The sequence below is a fragment of the Pyrus communis genome, chromosome 3 (genome assembly GCF_963583255.1).
Source record: "Pyrus communis chromosome 3, drPyrComm1.1, whole genome shotgun sequence".
Taxonomy (NCBI): domain Eukaryota; kingdom Viridiplantae; phylum Streptophyta; class Magnoliopsida; order Rosales; family Rosaceae; genus Pyrus; species Pyrus communis.
Genome location: NC_084805.1, coordinates 6,775,263 through 6,800,291, shown reverse-complemented (window position 1 = coordinate 6,800,291; position 25,029 = coordinate 6,775,263). Strand labels below are relative to the sequence as shown.

At 39.4% G+C, this 25,029-nt stretch overlaps 4 protein-coding genes across 8 annotated transcripts; 2 read left to right on the top strand and 2 right to left on the bottom strand.

Annotated features, from left to right (window-relative positions):
- Positions 1-1,805: 1,805 nt before the first annotated feature.
- LOC137727896 (BTB/POZ domain-containing protein At1g63850-like) lies at positions 1,806-4,725 on the top strand. Of its 2 annotated transcripts, XM_068466757.1 has the most exons (3): positions 1,806-3,033; positions 3,171-3,275; positions 4,197-4,725. In XM_068466757.1, exons 1-3 carry the CDS (start codon positions 1,864-1,866, stop codon positions 4,473-4,475), a joined length of 1,554 nt encoding a protein of 517 aa, XP_068322858.1. In that variant the 5' UTR covers positions 1,806-1,863; the 3' UTR covers positions 4,476-4,725. The 2 variants fall into 2 exon arrangements, with proteins under 2 accessions (XP_068322858.1, XP_068322859.1); XM_068466758.1 differs by lacking the exon at positions 3,171-3,275.
- Positions 4,726-4,876: 151 nt separating this feature from the next.
- On the bottom strand, positions 4,877-8,053 carry LOC137727897 (uncharacterized protein At1g01500-like). Of its 3 annotated transcripts, none has more exons than XM_068466759.1 (3): positions 7,704-8,053; positions 6,273-7,061; positions 4,877-5,239 (listed from the first exon to the last, which is right to left on the bottom strand). In XM_068466759.1, exons 2-3 carry the CDS (start codon positions 6,945-6,947, stop codon positions 5,018-5,020), a joined length of 897 nt encoding a protein of 298 aa, XP_068322860.1. In that variant the 5' UTR covers positions 6,948-7,061; positions 7,704-8,053; the 3' UTR covers positions 4,877-5,017. The 3 variants fall into 3 exon arrangements, with proteins under 3 accessions (XP_068322860.1, XP_068322861.1, XP_068322862.1); XM_068466760.1 differs by having other exon boundaries at positions 6,273-7,055; XM_068466761.1 differs by lacking the exon at positions 7,704-8,053 and adding an exon at positions 7,414-7,551.
- A 1,270-nt stretch (positions 8,054-9,323) lies between these two features.
- Positions 9,324-11,875, bottom strand: LOC137729548 (protein NONRESPONDING TO OXYLIPINS 2, mitochondrial-like). Of its 2 annotated transcripts, XM_068468523.1 has the most exons (4): positions 11,644-11,875; positions 11,424-11,542; positions 10,941-10,985; positions 9,324-9,621 (listed from the first exon to the last, which is right to left on the bottom strand). In XM_068468523.1, exons 1-3 carry the CDS (start codon positions 11,793-11,795, stop codon positions 10,966-10,968), a joined length of 291 nt encoding a protein of 96 aa, XP_068324624.1. In that variant the 5' UTR covers positions 11,796-11,875; the 3' UTR covers positions 9,324-9,621; positions 10,941-10,965. The 2 variants fall into 2 exon arrangements, with proteins under 2 accessions (XP_068324624.1, XP_068324625.1); XM_068468524.1 differs by lacking the exon at positions 10,941-10,985.
- Positions 11,876-12,068: 193 nt separating this feature from the next.
- LOC137728660 (NADH dehydrogenase [ubiquinone] iron-sulfur protein 8, mitochondrial) lies at positions 12,069-15,638 on the top strand. Its single transcript, XM_068467386.1, has 8 exons — positions 12,069-12,228; positions 13,719-13,797; positions 13,908-13,961; positions 14,073-14,164; positions 14,251-14,364; positions 14,954-15,021; positions 15,106-15,217; positions 15,331-15,638. Exons 1-8 carry the CDS (start codon positions 12,175-12,177, stop codon positions 15,424-15,426), a joined length of 669 nt encoding a protein of 222 aa, XP_068323487.1. The 5' UTR covers positions 12,069-12,174; the 3' UTR covers positions 15,427-15,638.
- Positions 15,639-25,029: the final 9,391 nt, after the last annotated feature.

The following is a 25,029-nucleotide window of genomic DNA, read 5'->3' as shown; positions in this document are numbered from 1 at the left end:
TTTTGTCATAATTTTGGTGCTATATGCACATTATATTGTAACAAATTTCCTATAATCTAGCATTTTAATTACACTCTCATCCGTTAGAGATAATTGTAATTAAAAAAAAAAAAAGGTTAGATTCAATTTATTTTCACAATAATGCTACAATTTAGCAATAATTATCTACGATTTAAGATATTTTCTTTCCAAAATAGTTTAAATTTTTTTTAAATCCCACAGAATCAAACATACCGAAATAAGTTTTTCTTTTAGTATGTTAAGAGAAAATAGGATTGAGAATAACGTAAACGTACAAATACACAATGTGTACAAAATAAAAATAATGTACCAATATTAACTGTGAGAATCCATTTTTGGTTAGGTTTCTGTGAAGTTTTAAGATTAGAAAATGAAGATCCTTTGCAAGCATCTAGGAACATCCGATAAAATTAGGGGTTTGGTGTGTGGAGATTGTTAGATGGGTTATCTTGTCAAAGCTAGGAATATCAAGGTGAGTGATTTATTTAATGTGTTGCAAATTATACTTATTTACAAATACCTCTATTTGAAGTCAAGCATGTTGGATTTGTAAAAATGCTTTCAGAATTATTAATATTGTGATATGTGGATATTTGGAATTGTTCATGGAGCATGAGAACTTTAGTGTTGCATTAATCCGAGATATAAATGTAAACTGCACACGGAGACATTAGGGCAGAATAGCCAATAGGAATCACGTGGTGAGTTACTATTTATGAAGGATATAATGAACACATAAAGGGATGATCTGATATGGCACTATGTGCATAATGATTTGATATTATTATTGTATTTTCTATAGTGACTAAAAAGGCATTGCTTGACTAACATATTACATATTCTACTCACTGAGCGACGTGGTTGTTGCTCACCCCTCACCCTTTTATTTTTCAGATGAGTTATTTGACAAGATGGCTGCTAAACGAGCTAAGTTTGGGGTTAGACAAGGGATTTAAGAGTTTTCTTATTTTTGTGCACTCTGTAAGAATTTTGTAATAATTACTTGTATAAGAGAACTTTTGTTTTACGTTTATAGTTTACTTTTACTTTTACTCGCGCACTAGGTGTGGGGTCCCACCAACCGGCATGACATTAATAATATGTATTAAAACAAATGTATCAAAATTACAAATAAACGTACCAATTAATGATTTTTGTAAATTCAAACGTACTAGCAGATAATACATAAGTAATGTATTGTACTTAATAATAATTCGTCAACAACTATACTTAAAAAACAGGAAAAAAAAAAATCACAAAAAAAATTGAAAAAATTACAGGGAGCTTTTATGTTGATCACCAACTAATTGAAAAAAAAAAAAAAAACTGTGATCGACAAAACATATCTTGAATAAGAGAAAATATAGTTTAAGTGTATCATGCAGATAAAAAAATAAATTCAAAAATTATTTTAATTTTAAAAAAATATAATAATGCCATGTAATTTAGCTTGAGGTGGTTAATGGTTGAAAGACTTTAATCAAATTTTAAAAAGGTACATATGTTTAATCTAAATTATATAAAAAAATTGTAAGGAATTCTAATATTTTCTAAAATATACTATAAAATCTCTTAAATTCCTTTTAATTCTTTAACTTTTCCAAATTCTAATTGAATAGATCTGTAATATTATAAATTTCTTTAAAATTTTAATTAAGTGCATCTAGATTTCGTAAAATTTTAAACTATTTTAAAATTCTGATTAAATATATATTAAATTTTAAAAATTTAAAATTCCGATCAAATACTTTTTAAAAGAATTAAAATCTATGGAAAGAATAGGCCTCTTTCATTTCCTTCGCCCCAAAAAGCTCCCGATTCTCGGATCACCCAAATCCCAGTATGGTCACAGGTACCGGCTCCAAAAAGCGGCATCGCGCCGTACACCCCGCCAGCTCAGCCGCCGGCAGCAGTTCCAGCCGCCCTTGCGCAGCCGTCATCAGCGGCTCCGCTGCCAAAAGACCCACCCATCCCGACCCAATCCCGAGCCCGACTCTGAAACCCGACCCCACCAACCCCTACTCCTTCGACGACCCTTCCTCCGCCGACGTCATTCTCCGCCTCTTCGTCGACCCCTCCGCGACGTCATTGTCTCTATCCCCCGCCACCACCCAGCCTCAGGATGACGTCGTTCTCCACCTCCACACCCACGCCCTCTTCCGCTGCAAGTACTTCGCCGCCCTCTTGTCCGACCGATGGCAGCACCCCGACTCCCAAGACGACGCCGTTCGCAAGATCAACCTCCGTGTCCCACCGACCCCCGGCGCCATGGACGCCCGCATTTCCCTCCTCCAACTCCTCTACACCCCAGACCTTGCCTCCGCCATAACCACTGTGTCGACGGCGCTCGACCTTCTCCCCGTGGCTTCGGAGCTCATCTTCGATGATTGCGTTCGATTCTGCCTTCGATTCCTGGAGGCCGTCCCTTGGACCCAAGACGATGAAGCTCGAGTGCTCGCTCTAATCCCTCATCTGAGCGAAGACGAATCCAAAGACCTCATCGCTAGGGTTTCTGGAAGCCCCGATTCGAGCGAGGAGATGCTGTACGGTCTCATCCTCGCCGTGACCCACAACCCGAACATGGCGTACGTCAAGGCCTTCGTCGCGAAGCTGCTCCGGGATTTCGGGTCCAGAGACCTGGTCGAGCGGGTTCTGGATCGGGCGTTTCAGACCACCTTCAAGGTCGTCAAGGAGTCCATGGAGGAGTACATGAGTCCCGGAGTCCGTGGCGACCATGACGAGACCGAGGCCATCCAGAGGCTCAACCTCCACACCGCATTGACCCATGGGAAGCACCTGGTGTGGCTCGTGGAGAGGATGATCGAGCTCCGAGTGGCTGACTCGGCAGTCAAGGAGTGGAGCGAGCAGCCTGCTTTCACTGCCGATTTGCAGAGGGCTTTTCAGGACGATGCGTGGAGGAATATTGTGCCGGGGTTACCTAGCGTCTTGCTTCGCTGCACTTCAAGGCTTGCCAATGCCGTCGCTTCTGGAACCATTTTGGTTGCTGCTCAGGTATTATTCCCATGTCATCTTTCTTGCTAGAGTAGCTGAATATCATGTAATTGAAGTTCTTTGTTGGAATACAGAGGTCGTTCTGTTAGTTCTACGTTTGGCCATTGATTTGTTCATGTGGTGCATTGCTCGGTTAGACTCGTGGAAGCCGCAATTTTGATGTGTATTGCTCAATTTTGATGGGACCTGTTCAACATAGGAACTTTTCTGTTTATGTTCTTGGGGTAGTTTTCAAATTAATGGTAAGTTGAACAACATTTGAGTTTGAGGACGGAAAGGGAGCAGAACGGTAGTTTTCAAATTGTGTTTTCACGGCAGGCGGGAGCTAATACACTTTGATGTTGGGTTTCTTCAAACATTTCAAAAGTGGGATTATTGAGTGAAATCTTAATGGGCTGTTTACATTTCTGCTGAACACCTGAACTGTGAATCTTATGGCATTGACAGAACCAGCAGACACTATAGTCTTTAAAGGGTTACATTTTAGCATGTTTGGATTGAGGGAAATAGAAAGGAAGAAGAAAGGTGTGGAGGGATGCTTGAAATGTTTTCTTTTCCGTTTGTATGGTCAAATGTAGAGAGGAATGGAGAAATTAGATTAGTCTTAAATCCTCAATGTTAGATCATTTTTGTCTTATAAATGAGATTTATGTGTTGTTCGATTTTAAATTTTTTGAAGATGCCCGCAGTTGAAGTCCTGAAGGCTTTCTCTCCATTATGTCCTAGTTCCTATCCGGCCTAAAAACAAAATTGAAAACACTCATTTGCTTTCTCTCATATTTATTCGCTTCTCTTCTAGTGTAAAATACATTGTAAGTTGCTTCTTACTAAGTGTGTATGGGCAAGAACCATGCTGTTCTGTTTTCGTGCGCGGGTGATTATCTCCAAATGGAGCAGCAGTTATGTTTTCCTTTGATTTTTGTTTTTTTTTCCCAAATGCTTTACAGATAGGTGTTTCCAACTTTTTAACATCCTAACAGGTGGATAATGCTGCTTGGTTAACAACACAATGTAACCGATCTTACTCTCATTCTTGTTTCTTTGGTGTCCAGGGGATTACAAATGTTTTTATTTTCCCTTTTCTGTTTCAAAACCCGTGGCCCAGACAGATGAACCTAACGGTCCTAACCTAAGGCTGATTGTTTATGATGTTTTTTTTTCAGGTTCGGAAGAAGCTTGTCAAAGATTGGCTTCCAGTTCTGATCGTTTGTAAAGATACCAATGCTTCCCCTCTGACATCTAGTAACAAACCACTGTACTTGGATCTGGAAGAGACATTCCTCAGAATAATCTCGACACTGCCCATGTCCGATTCACAGGAGTTGCTGCAGCAGTGCCTCAGCTTCTCTACCCGGAATGTGGACTGTCCTCACCTGGTCACTGCGTTCAACACCTGGTTCCGCCGTGCGACTCATTCCCCTCAACTTGAGAATCTTTGTTAAAATCGCGTGGCAAAGTCGCTTCACCCACAAGCTCAGAATCTTTTGTAAGAATCACTTGCGCATATTAGCTTGTCGTGGAGAGCCAAAACTTGCACTAGGTATATATAACTTGCTTTCGATAGATTAACGATGATCAGAGTTCGAGTGGATGGAAAACTGGATCCTGAAAATATATCTGATCTCGTAGGAAAATTTCTCATCTGTTAGGCTGATTATCACTTTCGTACAAATAATGTGTGAATGACATTTCGTGTTGCACTCGTTAGTTCGCTAACTTCGAACCGAATCTGGTTGTTATGAACCTACTACATTCTGATGTGTATTCAGGGCCTGTTCTGTGTCACAATGTCATATACGCCGGAAATATGCACGCGAGATTAAAACCTGGAAAGGCTGGACGGCTTGTAACAATATCGTGCTTCTTCATTACTTTTAGAAGGGTGTTGGGATATGACAAGAAAACCACTGACATGGGATTGTTAGGGAGTTCAACACTGTGAGGCTAAAAATACAACCAGGGGAAATGAAATATTGCAGTAGAATTACGGTAGCCGGCGTCTAAAGTTGCGGGTGGTGCCTTGGTAGGTTCGTACGAGCAACCCGACTCCTAGCCCTACTCCAACGCAGATGCTCAATCCGATCCCAACACCCACTCTCACACCGGCATTGAACCATGAAAGCTCACCGTCTTCACCTTCTAAGTAGGTCCCGGAGTACAAGTGGTTTTCTCCGTTGTCCGGTTTGTAGTCCGAGTACTCCGACTCCTGCCAAGTTCAAACAAAACGAAATGCTCAAATCAAGAAAAGTTGAAATGAATAACCAACCAGATTGACAGCTAGAACTAAATAACCAGAGTACCTAGTAATTGAAGAGAAGAAAGGTTCTATAAAATGCTACTATCTCGTTAACAACAGTCTAAGAAAAGATTCAGACTGAATTAGACCGTCATCAAAAACCCTCAAGGCTCGTTTGGTGCCAACGATTGGATCGCACATTCAATGTATGCTGAATGAGAAAATGGATGCATTCTATTCTATGTATAACTAATCCATCTTTTACCTTCAACGCAGACAACATTTCTAAGTTGGAATCCATTTCTGACTTTAACATAACGCTAAATCTGGTTAGTAATCCATTCCAGTCGAATCCTAGACACCAAAGGAGGCCTTAAAACGAGAGCACGTTACAAAGATCTTTAACAGAGACGGAATGAATTTCTTTTAGTAGAAACTAACCACCGTGCTGCACAGAAGGGTTTCAAAAAGAACCAATGAATTCAGTACTGCAGGTATGCATGATACGCAATATGACCTCGAAAGAGAGAATTTCAGTGTACTTTGAGGTACTAGATTAGCATTGTCTTATCACCTAACATAGTAGCCGTTCCCCTTGTTAGATTATTGATTGATCAGCAAATTTTGAGTTCGAAGAATCCGCTGACAGCAAAAAGCACAGGAATATCATATATCTCTAACATAAACAACTCGAGAACATATAAGATGATCAAATGAGTTTTGTTCTGTTGACCTTTAGCTTCACAACATGAGCCTGTGCCACTACAACAATTCATTATCTAGCCAGCGGATCTAACACGCAACAATTTACATACTTTTTCGGCGCTTATGCAATAAGAAAGTTTCACAGGTGAATCACAGGATCACCGAGCAATAAGCAGAGTGGCATTGGCATCAGCCATGGCCGTGGGTAAAGAAACACTATTATAACAGAGAGCAAGGCAACTCAAACTCAAACATGAAATACATAGAGCATGAAAAACACTCAGTCGAAAGAAGGTACCTGAAAAGCGAACCTAGGAGGATTGTTTTTCTGGTCTTCAGTTGCCTCATACTCTGGTATGGAATCCAGCAACCCTTTCCTCACATGCTTCTTCCAAAGACCGAGCTGTAAAGTCTTCGTTAAAATTATTGGGGTGCCCGAGAAGGACCCGGCGATGTATACCTCAATCGAAGGTGAAGCAGACTCTGGCCCCATAAATTGCCTTCCTTTAAAGAAGCCAGTGCCTGCAACTATATCTGATTCACAACTCATGCTCCATCTCTGACCATGATGATCTGTTTCCGCAACGAAACCATTACTATTACACAGTTCTAGAACGCCGGATAAGACCACAACATCTTTGTCAAAAACCTCAAACTTCACCCTTCCAGTCATCCTTATACTGTCAGTGCTCACAAATGTCGCTTCTTCGGACTTCTTATCTAACCTATCCCTTCGAAGAAGGGTTGTCGCCCCATCTGAATAGATGCTAGTTCTAACACCATTGACTTCAAGAAGGGTATCAGGATCCAATGGAATGTGATTTACTGTGAGGAACTCCGGAGCGGAATCATCAATCTCACATTTGCTAATTCTGACATAAAAGACTCTTACATCAAGCCAGGGCAGTGAGACCTTGGATTGTCTCACAACCATGTGGCCATTTGATGCCTCATACAAATTTCCCATGATCATCAACGTTTCAATTTTCCACAACCAAATCCTCCTTCCACCTCACTGCCTCAGTTGAGCAGATGAATGAAGATAGCCCATGTAGATGTAAACCCTCTGAGCATAAAGAACCTGCATCTATATCAACAAAATCAAATTAGCGAAAAGGCCGAGAAAGGTATAACGAAATCAAAGTAAAGCAATATATGCAACATGGAAACAACAGAAACCTGACTGAAAAGTGAAAAGAGAAATTTACTCGAAACGAAAAAAGTTTTTGTTTGTGAGAGAAGAGAAGAGCAAAACCATTGACATAGAAGAACCCAATTCCCAAGAACAAAACCATTTTCCAGAAGGATGTAGAGGAAGCAAAAAAAAAAAAACAAGTTTTTGTTCCGCAAAAACTCACCATAAAAGCTATTTTTTTCTGCAAGAAATCATTAAAACAAAGAGATTGATTTTTTTATAGTAACAGAAGCACAGAACCAACCTATAAGCAAGTTTTTCTGTAAGAACTCAACTGAGGAACACAAAGCTATTGATGACAGAGCAAGAGGAGCAGGAAGAAGAAAACAAACCAAAGCAAAAACAAAAGGATAAGATGGGCAAAAAAAATTGCAAAAAAAAAAAAAAAAAGGAAAAAAACCAGAAGTCCTAAAATATTGGAGAAAATTGAGAAATTCTTTGGGTCTCAGGTTAGTCAAAAATCACATCGAAATCAAAACGAGGTTCATACAAAGAGATGCAGACAAAGCCAAAGGATTGAACTTTGAAACTTACAAGCAGTAGCAGCAGAGAAATAAAGCTAAAAGCTTGCTACAAGTGGAAGATTTATTCCCTTCCTTCTACTTCAAAAAATAAAACAAAAAAAAATTGTTGAACGGAAATTAAGGCCAACCCAAGTTGTCAAATTTGAGAAAGAACAATGGGTTTCTCTTAATTTTAGTTTTGGTTTTGTAAATTGGGGATTTGGGATTGAGAAGATCAGTGCTTGTTTATCAGAAGTGGGGTCGGTACGTATTTGATATTTCCTCAGATGATGAGATCTTATCCTGGGAGAAAAGAGGGAGAGAGAAAGCATGCACGCTGGTTCACAAGTGCTACCGTGATGAAAAGGACGTCCAAAACTATTTTTTGATTTGTGAATCTGTTAGAGGATCTTGTTATATCCAAATGATGAAAAAATACAACCATACGTTACTTGGATTTCCTCATCTTTTTCTTGGAAGCTTTAAGTGGCTTCAATCCATTCAATTAAATCGGCGCTTGTTTAGTACAAAAATGCACTAAATATTTATCTCGCCCTATATATTCATATTCGACGTCTAATAAACGAGGCTGCTAGGCATACTACATTATTGCACCAATACAAATAGCTCTCATCTAATAAAAACATGACTCGTCAATACAAGAAGCTCTCCTCTATGAGACTGGTGTTACACTATACATTTTTTGATATAAATGCAAGTTTTATCATACGAATGAGCTATTGAGTTCTGACTATCTCACAATGAAAATATCATTTTCAGGTATTATACAAATTTTTGCGCACTCATTTCTTGCAAAGCTACACTAGTTACATTGCCTATCGTAGGAAATGTTTACTTGTCAAACTTATAAACCGACGAAGAACATTTTCCCAAGTACATAGAGTGAATTTATGCATTAAGGTTGGTGGATGTAGTGATCAAACCTTTCTTTTCAAACATTTGGCTCGAATCTAATCAATGGTAAAAAATTGCCCACTTGCTAATTGTACATCTATCTTGTCAAATTACAAACCCACCCATCGCCATGGACTACGATTTCGTGATAAGTATTGCCTTTACCTGTGGGCTCCAACCATATTTCTCGTGGCCAGCCTTCCATGACATGTTGCTTGGCTCATATATTTCATTCTTTTTTCCCAAAAAAAGGAAAAAGAAAAAGTTCTCTAGGTGACACGATGAACATAATATTCAGTCATTTACTCTTTGATTTGATATCAAGGATGACAAATAAATCAATGTGTCTTTAACGTTTTAGTCACAATCCTTGATATCAAATCCAGCCGCAAGTAATTTTAAATTTTTTACCAGAAGAACGAGGCTCCCTTTTCTCGTTCTTATTTTGTGCCCGATTGAAGCGGATTGAACACTCACATTATATCACACTACTCTATGCTGTGCACTTGATCACTTAATTGAGAAACATAAATTATGTGCAGAACAATAAGGAAGATCACCAATATTGTAAAACATAGGTCTATAAATGACATGCCACTCCGTTTTGTCACCAGCAATTATATCAACACAATTTCTCTATGAGCAATAGATGCGGTGATGTAACATATATGCTCGAAGGCCACTCTTTCCGCCTCAACGGCACTTAATGAAAATAACTCTGCCGTCACACTTCCAATGACCAAATAGAAGGCCCTCAACCCAAATAATTAATAAGCTCATGCATCACATGTATCATTCCTATTGTTCTAGGTTGATAGTCCATTGATTCTTCAGGCCAAGCATTACATAGTACGCCATCACAATCAGTGTATACCACAGTTTAAGCAAAAACAAAATTGGTCACTGATATCGTTTATCAAATAGAAACTTATATGCCATTGGAGTTGGAGGAGAGCAGTACAGTACAACTTGAACGAACCGGGATGAGGTTGCCGGGTTAAATTTGGGTCATACTCAGCTTCGGTCGAGAAGCCCTATCCAAGAATAATTTATGATTAGCCGAGCTTGAACTCATTTAACAGAAATCATGCTATTGCTATTTACCAAATAAGCACAGGTAAAAGATCACACAGTTGAAGTATCAAAAGTTTGAGTAGTTTGGGTGGAGGTGCTTTAACCCCGTCATTTGGTTTTATTGGAGAGTATTTGAACATAAACTTCACATGTGATCATACTATGCAGTAATAGCAGAAAGAATAAGGTACTTAAGCAATTTGCATCATTCAAAACAGACAGCACAATAAGATATTCTCGTCCAACCATCATCGGTGGGGACATTTTGTACTTATAAATAACTGGCAACAGCCAAAGAGTACAAGAGCCACTAATGTGGCTAGAAGTTAGAACCACCTTGAAGAAAACCGATTTCCTAGACATCAGGGTGATCCCTAAGGGACTATCTCAATTCTCTCTATTAGTCATTGGTCACTTTGGAACCCACGAAGAGCTATTTGTTTGTAAACTCCTGATTTTAACTATCCCTATGTCCTAAATTGAAGGTTAGGCAAATCCCAAGTTTAGCGTCATTCAAACTAACCAAAATCACTTACTGACACAAGCTGTCTGATTGAACAAAAAACACAGAAAATGTCCTTGGCCGTCTACCTTAGAAAGGTATTGAAGTAAATATCAATGTGCACACTAGCATGTAAACATTCAAGACAGTGAAACTATTTTTCAGGAACATCTAGGGTCTTACACTACGCAATTGCCAGAAAGCAATGGGAAAAGTAAAAGAACCAAGGATGGAGGAACCAATATGCAAGCCAAAGGTAAGTGGATATAGGTAATAAGCAATAGAATGAACACAAACAACGCTGTCACCTAAAATAGGCTAAAATTTCTCCATTCCTATCAACTTACAACCAGCCTTACATATTTATTTATGTATTATTTTCTTTTTGACAACCATATGTAGTGTATTATATTGCTCAAAATATCAATTATCAAATAACTCAAGCCTTAAACAATACTCTAGTTGTTTCACATTCACATTACAAAATACACAAAATAAGCACCCATGAAAAAAATATTTAGTTGCCAAAAGAAAAAAAATCAATGCATGCATGTGGATCATTTATACCACAATAAGAAACTGCAATTCCATGCATTACTTATTTTGAAAACAAAAGAGCAGAATAAGAACGATTCTCAAAGGTACCGCTGAACAATCTAACGGAAGTTTAACAGCAGAAACTAAATAGCTGAACCAAATGAGCTGGCATAAGCTATGCAATACGGTATCCAAAATGTCAAGACATGACTCGGAAGGGAAACCCTATGCACCGATTACCTCTTTTACAAGCCAGTGGGCCTTGTCACAACGGTGATGCAAGACCTATACCACGATGTAGAAAAAATGAGTCAGAAATAGGCACCCAATGCAGATAGAAGCGGTAATCAGTGCGCCACTAGAGAAGAAACGACTGGCTTAGGAGCTGCTTGTTAATGACCAGAATGAATTAATCACATTTGTCCACTAGAAACTTCAAATTATTATCCAAATTTGACACCGATCCGAGTTTTGATTCTCGAAATGAATGACAGAAAAGACGGATAATGGAGAAAAGGGACAACTTTGTTGAGATTTAGCTCTTCATTTTGTCTACTCAACCATTCAAAACAGCCAACAAATCCCAATTTATTTCACACAATAAAGAACTAGAAAACACTCCCTATACCTCATTACCGATATAGCTATATACGTGCAACTAACAAAACAATTCAACAAGAAAAAAATTCAGTGAAAAGTAGAAAAATTGGGTAAGTGGGTTACCAAGAGAAAGGGAGCTCCAGCAGGTGGAATCGACGGCAATGTTGGATGTAAGCCGAGCAGAAGCAATGGCGCTGTGAAGCGGCATCATTGACTCCATGCATCCCAATACCGAAACGAATCTAACCACAATAACAATAACAGATATTTGTTAAAACTGGGTTTCAGAAGCCATAGTAATTGTGAAAATTGAATGTGTGGGAGGGATTTGAGAAGACTGTACCTTGTAGCGCAAGGAATTGTTCTGGTGGCGGAAGCAAACGGGGACGCCATGGCTGCGGGGTTTAAGGAGTTAAGGGAGGTTTGGGTGAGGGCTCTTGAGCGAGCTATGGACCTTGAGCCCGCCATTAGAGCTGATCTGCAGAAGGAAGCCATTTCTTGTTCGGAGGATATGGAGTTTGAACGAATCCGCAGGTCGAGGAAGCAGAGAGAGGCAGCCGAGAGCTTCAACCCTACTCGTTTCTCAAGGCACCATTTTCTTGATTTGGGCTCTTCATCTAATTTCGGTATTGGGCCAAATTTGGCCCGATGGGCCGGGTCAAGTTATTCTCTGCCCTCGCCTCATTGGACTACTTGAGTGGTCGGGTCGCAGAGCACAGTGCTCATTCCCTTGCAAAACGCACCGTTTGGTACCATAACCCGGACATCAAATTCCCATTTCCATCTGATCGGCACTGGCCTGCTCCTTCCCAACGTCCCCAAATCGAACCCCAGTCGCGTCGAAGAAGACCCATCGACTCAGCCGTCACCGGCAATGGCTGCGATCCTAGCTCGGAAATCTCTCCAGGCTCTCCGCGCCAGACAGCTCGTGAGTTTATCCTCTGCCCTAACTCCCCTTTTCTTATACTCCGTTTGGTTTCCGAGAAAATTAGCCAAGAGAAATAAAAATCCAACGCTCCAATCTTGATGTTCGTTTTTGGGCACATATCTAAGTTAAATTTCTCAACTATTTTACTCCTTCCAAATTTCTTGGATCAGGAGCATTGTGTCGTTAATCGATTTGTTTGAGAAAAACTGAGCTGGTTTTGTTCTTAAATTATATCGATTATAAAATCTTTTTTTTTATTTTTATTGTATTGATAGTTGTAAAGTTTGAACTCTGAATAGCTAAGTTTTAATACCGAATAGTTATAAAGAGGGTTGGAATCGAATTTCGTTGAGAATTGATGTAGTTTTGGAACAATTATTGCTCTCTGAATGCTATATGTGTTGTGAGCTTTAGATTGGTGTTGTTAACCTCATTGTTTTCATATGGGAAAGAGGATTTCGAGTGGTGTTATTGACCTTATTTTTTCACATGGAGGTGTATAATTACGGGTAATGGAATGCATAAAAAATGGAAGAATTGAGTATGCCTTGCAATGTCATTTGCTCTGAGAATTAGGGGGATTGTGGGGCAAGTGAAAAGAGATAGGGGAATTCTGGGTTATTGAGATTTAGAGTGTGTTTGCTTCTCAGAATGGGGTTTTAGGAATTTATTCCATGAGATGGGCGTCAGAAAGTATTTGGAAATGTTGATTAGGACATAGATTGAATTTTACTGTTCAGAAGCAAATACTTAAGGTAATCATTTTGATTTTTTGAATGTCAAAAGCAGAGAATGGGTTTAGAAAACCCAGCTCTTCCTTGGGTTAACAAAACTTCCATTTTATGGGTTTTGGATATCTACAAAACTTAGAATAACCTCATTCCTCAGCATCAGTTCTTCAAATCAAACCCACTGATGGTTTTTTCGGAGTTCTTTGGCATTGGAACTACACACAAATTCCTGAGCATCAGTTCTGCAAATCAATTATATTTGATTAAACAAACTAGTTATATTTCCTAGTTTTGTTTGAGTTGATGGTGGTTTTCTGTTTGCTGTGTTTTGTTGGGCAAGCTTGGTCTTCGTGACCACCCTCCTTGTTTCTCTTTTTTGTTTCTTTAACATATTCATATCCTTTTCACAAGAAAAAAGAACTTGATTTCTGCTTCTTCCAATAAATGAATTAAGTATCATACTTTGTCACCATCAGTATCTTTGATGTGCTAATTGTTTAGCATACACTTCGACACAGATTCTTATCTTAGGTTCACTCCTTCAATTAGTTCATCTATATTCTGTTTCTCAACTTTCAAATGAAATCTATTAAGTCTAAACTAAGTTTTTTCCATTTTTCATCTATTAAATTTCATTTCAGCATAATTATTGGGAGAGCTTTATTAGAACCCTTGGGTTTATATATACCTGTATCATATTCTTTTTTAGCTATTGGACGTTACCAGATTTATCCGGTCTATTGTTTGGTTTGTGTTTAGGCTGTACCAGGGCAAGCATTGCAGGGTTCTTCCTACTATGGACTGCGATCCACTTCACAACACTTCTCCACTATAAAAGGTTCATGTTCTGCGGTTCATGTGGTGTTCAATATCATGCTGTATTAGGTGATTTACCATGTTGTGATTTTATTTTTTAGAATTTGTACTTATTTCTTATGCCAATTTCAGAGGATGAGGAAAGAGAGCAACTCGCAAAGGAGATCTCCAAGGATTGGAGTTCTGGTAATCTACCGTCCTCTCAAGAGAAAAATACCATTATGTTTGTTCTTAATCTGGTGTTACATTATGTTTCTGCTGTCTGAAATAATAGCCTCATTTTGCTAATTACTGCAGTTTTTGATCGAAGCATAAACACATTATTCCTCACTGAAATGGTTCGAGGTCTGATGCTTACGCTCAAGTACTTTTTTGAGAAAAAAGTTACTGTAAGTATCATTGAACACACATTGCCAAGTTTGTTTTTCATTTTTTTTTCCTGGTGAATTATGACACCTATCTTTTATTTTTGCAGATCAATTATCCTTTTGAGAAGGGCCCTTTGAGCCCTCGTTTTCGTGGTGAACATGCCCTAAGGCGATATCCTACGGGAGAAGAGCGTTGCATTGCTTGCAAGCTTTGTGAAGCTGTAAGAGTTGAAACCTTTCTTTTGGTATTCTAGATTTTCGCATATGAATTTAAGACAACTTATAAATTTAGGATTTGACAATGAAAACTCTTGCCTGCTAAAACTGTTTAGAAAATTCAAGATTTTTATTTTTTATTTTATTTTATTTTTGTATATCTGGCATCAGTGTACATGTTTCTGTGTTGGTGTTTATTTCTGTGGATATCCATGAGCTGCTTTTGGCATTGTGCGCAATAACTAGAGCTTAGAGGCCAGACAATGCTGCCTACTGGCCACATTCGGAAAACTATATTGAGTCTGTTGCTTTGTTTGGCAGCTGTGCCTCATTTATGCCCTACTTGCTTTTCATATTAGTATATACTTTTTATGTGTGCATGTAAGATATCAAATCATTATGTTTTCATACTTGTATCTCTATACATTGTGTGCTTTCTGCACTTTCTGCTTCGGATATGATTCAATCTCATGTAGAATTTGAAGAATCATTTCACTGTGCAAATTGTTAACAGGCTACGTTCATGTCCTATGTGATAATGTTTGCGCAGCTGAATATTCATTTTAACTTACAAAGCAGTTGTTTTTTTCTCAGATCTGTCCTGCACAAGCAATTACAATTGAAGCTGAGGAACGAGAAGATGGTAGCCGTAGGACAACTAGGTAAAGAATCATTCTCCTTTTTGCCCCTCCCCGCACCGTTCCTTTCCGTCTCAATCTTCTCCTCACATTTATCTAGTCTTTCAGGTACGACATTGATATGACAAAGTGCATCTACTGTGGATTCTGTCAAGAGGCATGTCCTGTTGATGCCATTGTCGAAGGGCCAAACTTCGAATTCTCAACAGAGACTCATGAGGTTAAGGAGCATCCTTTCTATTTACTCATTGCAACTAATTCTATGTTTTCATTTCTATTTTTGTCACTTTGGACAACAACTGATCCAAGCATTTCTTTCTGCCTTTGTTGCAGGAGCTTCTTTACGACAAGGAAAAGCTGCTGGAGAATGGAGACCGTTGGGAGACCGAGATTGCTGAGAACCTCAGATCCGAAAGTCTTTACCGCTGATTTTGCAGCCATGGTTTCTTTCCTAGTCACCATACTACATTCTTCTTGACTTTTTGAGTATGGGGAAAAATAATAAGATCCGTCAATGGATCTTAAAGAGTTTGTATTGTTTGTTTCATGATAACCTAATCTTTGCCGTCGAGTCATTGTAAGTAATGATTCCAAATGCGATGTAGTTTTTTCTTTAAGATATTTAAACACATTCAGCATGCTCGAACACGAATTCTTTTGAGAAACAAATGTTCCAGATCAGAGAAGCATTTTCATTATGCTGCTGTCTCTCTAGCTCTTTCAAATGAATCACTAATTATCATTGTTCTAAAAAAAGCCCTAGGCGCCTTGGAACCGAGGTGATTTTGTGCAAAACGGTTGAAAAAATCAGGGTGGCTCTAGGCGGTGCTGGGTGGTTGGCTGGCCTTTTTATTTTTATTTTTTTTGGGTTGTGAAATTTGTTTAAAGTCTAAGTTCTAATTATACTTCGAAATTCTGTTAATTTTATAGAATAGGTGTGTTGTGTATCAACTTAAATTCCAGGATGCTAAAGATAAGTATCTTCATTAATAAATTTCCCTATTTTCCTCCTATTTTCTATTTTATGTTGTTTTAAATTGTGAACTTGTTGTACATGTGTTTTTAAAATTTGGACTTATTGGATACTCTTTTGGCATTTTATCATTTTTTTATTATCTTATCTATGGATTTCATACAAGTATAATTTTTTTGTAAGTGTCAATATGCACTTATTTATAAGATATACAAGAAATTTACCTAAATCCGCCTAGGCGCCGCCCACCCGACTAGCGCCTAGCATTTTTTTAGAATTTTGCTAATTATTTTATTAAAGACATTGATAAATATTCAGGATTGAATTTGTTTGTGAATCGATAACATTTAGAAACTATTGCATTCTGCGTGCCCAACAACTTAGAAACCACAAGCCCGGATCTTAACTCAAGTGACGGGAGAAGTGGGGTTTTTGAGATAACAAGCTATTCACGTGTTGTTTGGTAATAGTAATAAAGGGCCTATCTTTGGATACCGTCTTGAAGGGGAGAAAGCATTCTCATATGCTTACGAGGAAAAGCCTTGGTGTTGGTTTGTTTGTTTTTCAGGTTCTTTCTCTAGCTTCGTTCTATGAACTCAAAAGAAGCACAACCAGATCTGAATGCCTCCGTAGCCACCACTCCTTGCTCCGGTTTGGGGTCGGCGGCAGCCTGACTCCCACTTTCTTCTAGTCATCCTCTTTCTTCCCTTTTCTTTTCCACCCTCTGCATCTTTCCTCTTCCCCATTCTTCACCCATCCACCCTCTGCACTTTTCTCTCTTTTGGCCTTTGTTTTGGCTTTCCTTGAGTTTCGTTCTTTGAACTTTGTCTCAATTCCCCTGAGCATGTCTCAAATCTGGACTTTCATGACTTTTTCTTGCGCTCACTGCGCAGGTGGCTCACTCACCCCCTAATTTTCCGTTGATCTAGTTGTTTTGTTGGTTCATTCTTTTGGTGATGGCGGCCTTGCGATCGAGGCACATCTGGTTTCCATTCTAGTTTTGGTATTTTTTTGTTGTTGTTCAGCTGGTCACTTTTGGGTCTTTCTATTGTATTTTCTTATCTATTGTTGGGCTTGTATTTAGGTTATCGGTTGCCTTTTGAGTTTTTTTGTTGTTGTTCACCATAACACACATTATTGCTAACTCATTGTGAGGCTTAGCCTACTCCTCCACCTCTCCCTTTTAGTGTAGATAATATCGTTTGTTTAAAAAAAAAAAAGAAATTGAATATTTTCAATTCCTGGTTCTAAAAGATGTTAGGCGCTAGTCGGGAGGGGGACTGGGGCCCAGCGCTTAGGCAGACTAGGCAAATTTAAGTAAATGTATTATATTTCGTGTAAATAAGTGTGTGTCTATACTTAAAATATATATAATTTTATCATAAACTACAAAATAGAATGACATATACATTATGAAGTATTGGAACATAATGAAAACAATAAAATGCAAAATAAAAGTTTTCTGTTTTGTTTTAGTGAGTTGCAACCGAGGCTGATTTGGGCGAGCTAGGCGAGTGCCTAGGTGATCTAGACGGGCGCCTCAGTAGGTTTAGGCGTGCGCCTTAACAGGTCTAGGCACCATTTTTTAATTTTCAAATGTCTAAGCATTAATCGGGGTGGTGACTAATTGCCTAGCGCCTAAGCGGGGATTTTTAGAATAGTGGTAATACCTTTATTAGTTTAAAAAAATAACGTTATTTGTCCTTCTACACACATTTTATCCTAGAAACAAAGTAATTGCTCCTACCTACCACTACAACCACAAACTCAAACACAAACCTTACACCAACACTGCTATTACCACCACCATCATTATCGCCGTTTCTGTCGCCTCAATTGTCACCATTGGCAGCACAACCATAACCAAACAACAATCTCCACCATCACCATTGCAACCACCCTCGTTACTGCCACCATTGCTATAATTGTCACCACTGCACCATAACCACAACCGTTGTTCCTACCAATATTGTTACTTTTGCACCCTAACCACCAGACCCCATTATTGCCACCACCACCATAGTCCATAATTGTATCATCACCATTGTAAGTAATGATTCCAAATGCGATGTAGTTTTTCCTTTAATATATTTAAACACATTCAGCATGCTCAAACACGAATTATTTTGAGAAACAAAATGTTGTCCAGATCAGAGAAGCATTTTCATTATGCTGCTATCTCTCTAGCTCTTTCAAATGAATCACTAATTATCACTGTTCTAAAAAACGCCCTAGGCGGCCGCCTAGGTGCTAGGCGCCTTGGAACCGAGGTGATTTTGTGCAAAACGGCTGGAAAAATCAGGGTGGCTCTAGGCGGTGCTAGGTGGCAGGGTGGTTTCATATATATATTTTTTTTTTGGTTGTGAAATTTGTTTAAAGTCTAAGTTCAAATTATACCTTGAAATTTTGTTAATTTTATAGAATAGGTGTGTTGTGTATCAACTTAAATTCCGAGAAGCTAAAGATAAGTATCTTACATTAATAAATTTCCTTATTTTCCTCCTATTTTCCATTTTATGTTGTTTTAAATTGTGAACTTGTTGTACATGTGTTTTTAAATTTTGGACTTATTGGATACTCTTTTGGCATTTTATCATTTTTTTATTATTTTATCTATAGATTTCATACATGTATACTTTTTTGTAAGTGTCAATATGCACTTATTTACAAGATATACAAGAAATTTACCTAAATCCGCCTAGGCGCTGCTCACCTGTCTAGCGCCTAGCGTTTTTTAGAATCTTGCTAATTATTTTATTAAAGACATTGATAAATATTCAAGATTGAATTTGTTTGTGAATCGATAACATTTAGAATCTATTGCATTCTGTGTGCCCAACAACTTAGAAATCACAAGCCCCGATCTTGACTCAAGTGACGGGAGAAGTGGGGTTTTTGAGATAACAAGCTATTCACGTGTTGTTTGGTAGTAGTAATAAAGGGCCTGTCTTTGGATATTGTCTTTGAAGGGGAGAAAGCATTCTCAGATACTTATGAGGAAAAACCTTGGTGTTGGTTTGTTTGTTTTTCAGGTTCTCTCTCTAGCTTCTTTCTATGAACTCAGAAGAAGCACAACCAGATCTGAAGGCCTCCGTAGCCACCGTTCCTTGCTTCGGTTTGAGGTCGGCGACAGCCTGACTCCCACTTTCTTCTAGTCATCCTCCCTCTTCCCTTTTCTTTTCCACCCTCTGCATCTTTCCTCTTCCCCATTCTTCACCCATTCGCCTTCTGCACTTTTCTCTCTTTTGGTCTTTGTTTTGGCTTTCCTTGAGCTTCGTTCTTTGAACTTTGTCTCAATTCCCCTGAGCATGTCTCAAATCTGGACTTTTATGACCCTTTCTTGCTCCGTTACTCCTTTCCATTGCACATCCTTAATCACCGCCCTGCTACTCGGCCTATGTGCTTCTCCTTAAGTGTTAGGCGGTTGTTTAAGTGCCTTTAACACTATTTGGTAGGATTATAGGAGCACTCACTGCGCAGGTGGCTCACTCACCCCCTAATTTTCCGTTGATCTAGTTGTTTTGTTGGTTCATTCTTTTGGTGATGGCGGCCTTACGATGGAGGCGCATCTGGTGGCTGCTGGTTTCCATTCCAGTTTTGGTATTTTTTTGTTGTTGTTCAGCTGGTCACTTTTGGGTCTTTTTATTGTATTTTCTTATTTGTTGTTGGGCTTGTATTTAGGTTATCGGCTGCTTTTTGAGTTTTTTTTGTTGTTGTTCACCATAACACACATTATTGCAAACTCATTGTGAGGCTTAGCCTACTCCTCCACCTCTCCCTTTTAGTGTAGATAATATCGTTTGTTTTAAAAAAAAAAAAATTTATATTTTCAATTCCTGGTTCTAAAAGACGTGGCGGCTCTAGTCGGGAGGGGGACTGGGGCCTAGCGCTTAGGCAGACTAGGCAAATTTAAGTAAATGTATTATATTTCGTGTAAATAAGTGTGTGTCTATACTTAAAATATATATAATTTTATCATAAACTATAAAATAGAATGACATATACATTATGAAGTATTGGAATATAATGAAAACAATAAAATGCAAAATAAAAGTTTTCTATTTTGTTTAAGTAAGTTGCAATCGAGGCTAGTTTGGGCGGGCTAGGCGGGTGCCTAGGTGGTCTAGACGGGCGCCTCAGCAGGTTTAGGCGTGCGCCTCAACAGGTCTAGGCACCATTTTTTAATTTTCAAACGTTTAAGCATTAATCGGGGTGGTGACTAACTGCCTAGCGCCTAAACGGGGATTTTTAGAATAGTGGTAATACCTTTATTAGTTAAAAAAAAAATAACGTTATTTGTCCTTCTACACACATTTTATCCTAGAAACAAAGTAATTGCTCTTACCTACCACTTCAACCACAAACTCAAACACAAACCTTACACCAACACTGCTATTACCACCACCATCGTTGTCGCCGTTTCTGTTGCCTCAATTGTCACCATGGGCAGCACAACCACAACCAAACAACAATCTCCACCATTACCATTGCAACCACCCTCGTTATTGCCACCATTGCTATAATTGTCACCACTGCACCATAACCACAACCGTTGTTCCTACCAATATTGTTACTTTTGCACCCAACCACCAGACCCCGTTATTGCCACCACCACCATAGCCCGTAATTGTATCATCACCACTGTCACCCCCACTGCCACGTTGCAGTCAACATTGCCTTCACCTACAACTACAACCACCAGCCTTACATAGTCACCTGTATCACCACCACTAGTGTTGCCACATCCACCTCCAATGACACCACTACCACCACCACCACCACCACCACCACCACCATACTCCCACCATTGCCTTTGCCACTACCACCATGGTAGTCGCAAGTTCCCTCTTAATATGTTCATTTTTATCATTATCTACAGATATTTTACTTACATTAAAATTTTACCAAACATATTTACACAACTTTTCATACTCTACAACATTTTTAAAAATACAGTTTATTAACCGCTTAATTACTTTATTATATATCTGATTATTCTTAAAGCATAGTTGTTGACCCTAAAAACTACCAAGCCTACGTGACGCACAAGCCGAGTAATTAATAAGCTAACTATGTCCTTCGTTGTTGTGTGCTGGACATGCCAACTCATTGGCCAAGTTCGTCCAAGGAATAAAATATGTTGATGTGGCATTGAGCGCGCTGCTGACTTCTTGATCTTGCGACTACGGCCGAGCAAGGAACACATCTCGACCTTTAGGTTATAGAGCCTAAAGACAAGGTTGCTAGTTCTTCGAAGTTCACAAATCGTCGACGTCGAGTTTGGTCTCGATAATTATATTCATGAGAGTATAAGTATGCTGAACTGACACCAAACTGTACGGACTTAAGTACTCGAAAGGGATAAATGTCTCGATGGTAAATAAGGTTCGGCCGTTAGAGATCCGAACTCTAAAATGTACTTGTGAATATATAATCATAAAATAAAACTCAGCTTTCAATATGCCGATCCTAATAACTTGGTAACACCTCACTTCGCTGATAAGGCTGATGAAATGACCTCTACCAACAAGGACTCAGAAATCCTTGTTCACTAGGACTTGGATAAACAACCAGTCAGTCTCGAAGCAGTGTTGTTTATCCAAACTGAAGGTGCTCATCGGCCGGCTGATTCTACAGCTCCAATGCTGTTTATCCAAACTGAAGATGTTGCTGGTTGCCTTCATAGTGCCATCTATCCAAATTGAAGATGTGTTGGCTAGAAGAAAAGGGAAGAGGAAAAAATGTATAAGGTTGTTGAGAAACTTTACGCAGGGCAATTTGTGTGTTGATTTAAAGGGGACTTGAATGATGGACTCTCTTCTTTATTTATAGCAGCGAACCCACCTCATGGCCGAACTAAAAATGTACTTGAATTAGAACTCCTCAACCCAATCTAATCATGTTTCGGCCAATCTTAACCCTATAGGACTTTGAACCAAGTTCCTTAATGAACTAGATTCATCCCCTAATTCTAAGCATCTTCAACTTTAAGACTCATTGTTGTACTAGGGGTCGACTACTTTATCCTTATCTAAACCAATCCTCCTCGCAACAAGATTCAACCGACCTTGACTGGACAACTTATGACAAGATTCTAGATGAATGTTACTAGGCCGAAAACAACTCTCAACTCAGCCTAAAATATTATTTTGGGCCCAAACATTGGTCCTTCGCTTCTAAGGTCTTCGACCTACAATTCTTGGCCGAGCCTTAACCTTGAAGAAGTGATTCATTGCCAAAAAATAAACCTTTAGCATATTCCTTTTAGAAAAACCAGAGAACATTGCAAGCCTTGAATACTCCAACCACCTAGACACATCTATTAAGCACAACCTATCACCTCTGTTAGTTTTCTTGACACGTGGCAGCTTCTTATCACGACTGTCCATCTTCAATAATGCGTACCCTCACGCTCAAGGCGTGCAGACACTAAAACGTCTCTTCGTCATAAACTTCATCTTTACACACAATTGTGCAACCTCAATTCACGTGTTTTTCGGCCTCTTCACCAGAATTTCCAAGATTCGTTATGATTACGAAATTCTCCGGTCGGATTTGCCCTTCATCTCTTAAACCTAAACCATTGATCTTCTCCCCCAATTGCCTATAAATACTCTGCCCAGTTTCATTTTAACTTTCATCAATTCTTACCATTTTGCTCTTAACCTAGAAAAAGAACCTAAACTTTGAAAACTAGAAAAAAAATAAAAAAAAAACCTTCAAACCTTCATCCATGGCCTCCAATACTTTCATTTTCAAGCTCACTGAGGAATGCAACAAATGCCAAAACTTCATCGATTGAAATGCCATCAAAACCCTCCGATTTAAGGGTGACTCAAGCGCCATTCACCAGATTATGGGACCACTCTTTAAGGATAACATCCCAGAAATCATCACTGAGATGCTGAAAGCCCATTGCCTAAAACCCTTATTCTAAGGGTATGATTGGTCGAAGTGGGAATTGACCAACCTCAAAGAGCCTGGCTCTTGACCCCCGTGACTTGGGCTGCTTGGGTCACTCGAATGGAGCCACACTTTGGTGATGAGTGGAAAACTCTCGGTATCTTTAACGCTAACAAACTCTCGACCTTTGAAATCAACATGGACCGAGAACTCTTGACAGCCGCCTTGAGCTTCTAGTGTTTGGCCACCAACATTATGGTTCTTCCTTTCGGTCTCATTGGTCCAACCATGCTCAACATCACAGCCATACTACTTCTCATTTCGGTCTCCTAATTGATACTAATCTTTCTCGGTATCAGTTCGATCTGGATCTGAAAGAAGCCTTTGACGATCGTGTCGTCGAGGTTTTAACAAAGAAGGATCAGAAGCCATCAAAAGAAGATGTGGACGAACTGCACAAAAATTTCTTCAACTACAGCACCTTAATCAACCACTTTGTTGGTTTTGAGAAGGATGATCTCAAAAAATGAGAGCACGAGGCCTTCTTGTTTTACTAGTACAATAAATTCATCTTATGTACTAGGTCAAACAAATGCTTGGCCGAAAATATGCCAGTGGCCGAAGCTTCTGTTGGGAAGACTAATCCACACCAGAATGGCCCACTCTGGGTCTTTCAACTCTGGCTGCAGGTCTACTTTTCCACGCTGAGGCCAGAAATCTCAAGCTTTAACTCTTCTGAAGCGATGGGTCTTTAACTGGCTTCGCACCCTATTCCTACTTACTTGGCCGAAGACATCTTCAAGTATTTCTTTGACTTTGAAGATCTATTAGATGACGAATTTCTGATCTGCCGCTGCCAAAAATATCCATCTTCCATCAAACTCCCCACATTGGTATGGGAGGAAACAGATGAAGCAGTCTTAGGGGTTGTTTACCCTAGCTCGCAACCTTCCCTTTGGTTATGATGCTTGACGAGCCAGCTGGGAAGTCTACCATCCCAACTTTATGGCTCATCAATTGGGCTTCCTTCATGGCTATCTTGTGCCACTTTTCACCTCTTGCTTACCCTTAAGCCGAGAACGCCTTTTTGGCTTATCGGAGAGGAAACATAAGGAAGCCAAGCTGGAATTCCAAGAGAGATGTACTAAATTCTGCCTTTAGCCGAATACTCCAGATACCTATTGTATTAGCACATTCGCCGATTGGTGGGATACTTACATTAAGGATTTCTTCGGTGCTTCGGCCGAGGAAACTTTGAAGAAGCTTTTTGGCGATCAACCAAAGAAGACTCTTGCTCAAAAATCCAAGGAAACGACTCAAGGTATATATCTTTTATTTCTATGTTCATCTATTCAAACTTCATTTTAACTCCAAAGAAGGCTTAGCTTTTCTAGGTGGTCGTGCAATAAAACGGGCTGATGTGGTTGCGATGGTTGCAGCCAAAAAGAAACTCATTCCTCCTCCAAATAATGCTGCAACTATTGTGGCTCCCTTAGTTGGAAAGACAACCACTCCAACTTTAGTGATGACCACTGCTGCGCCGATCACACCAAGCAACAACCTCGCCGGGAGGCCGAGATAATTAGTGACATTGCCTAGCCCCAAAAACGTATCAAGAAAAAGGCAAAGAATGAAAAGTGGTAGATTCATGTTATTTCAAGTCAGACCATAAGAGCGACCACTCCTAGTATCCCTCTTCCTTCTCCTGTTATCCAGGTCTTAACAACGGTACCGCAAGACCCTTCAACCCTAACCATGGGCTAGGCGACCGTGGTTCGACCCATCACGCAAGCTGCTGCTGAAGTTAAACCGGTCGTCACCCCAATGGTCAAGGAATTTGCAGCACCAAAGCCGGTCATTGCCCATGTTGATGTTGGCCCAGCAACCGCTACTCTAGAAAAGGCGGTAAGCATGGACGAAAGAAACCTTTCCCCTAATCCAGAGAATAATCTAGTGATCGTCCTGGAGGAAGAGGTAAAACAATTTCCTTTAATAATGTTCTCTTTTCATTTTGACTAGATCTCCTGACTAACGAATAATTCTCTTTTATGATCAGAAGAACGATAACAAAGTACCCTCGCTGGTGAGGTGCCTTAGACGAGTTGAACCACCTACTACAAGTCCATTGCCTCTAGAGAAAGGCAAAGGTGTCGCAT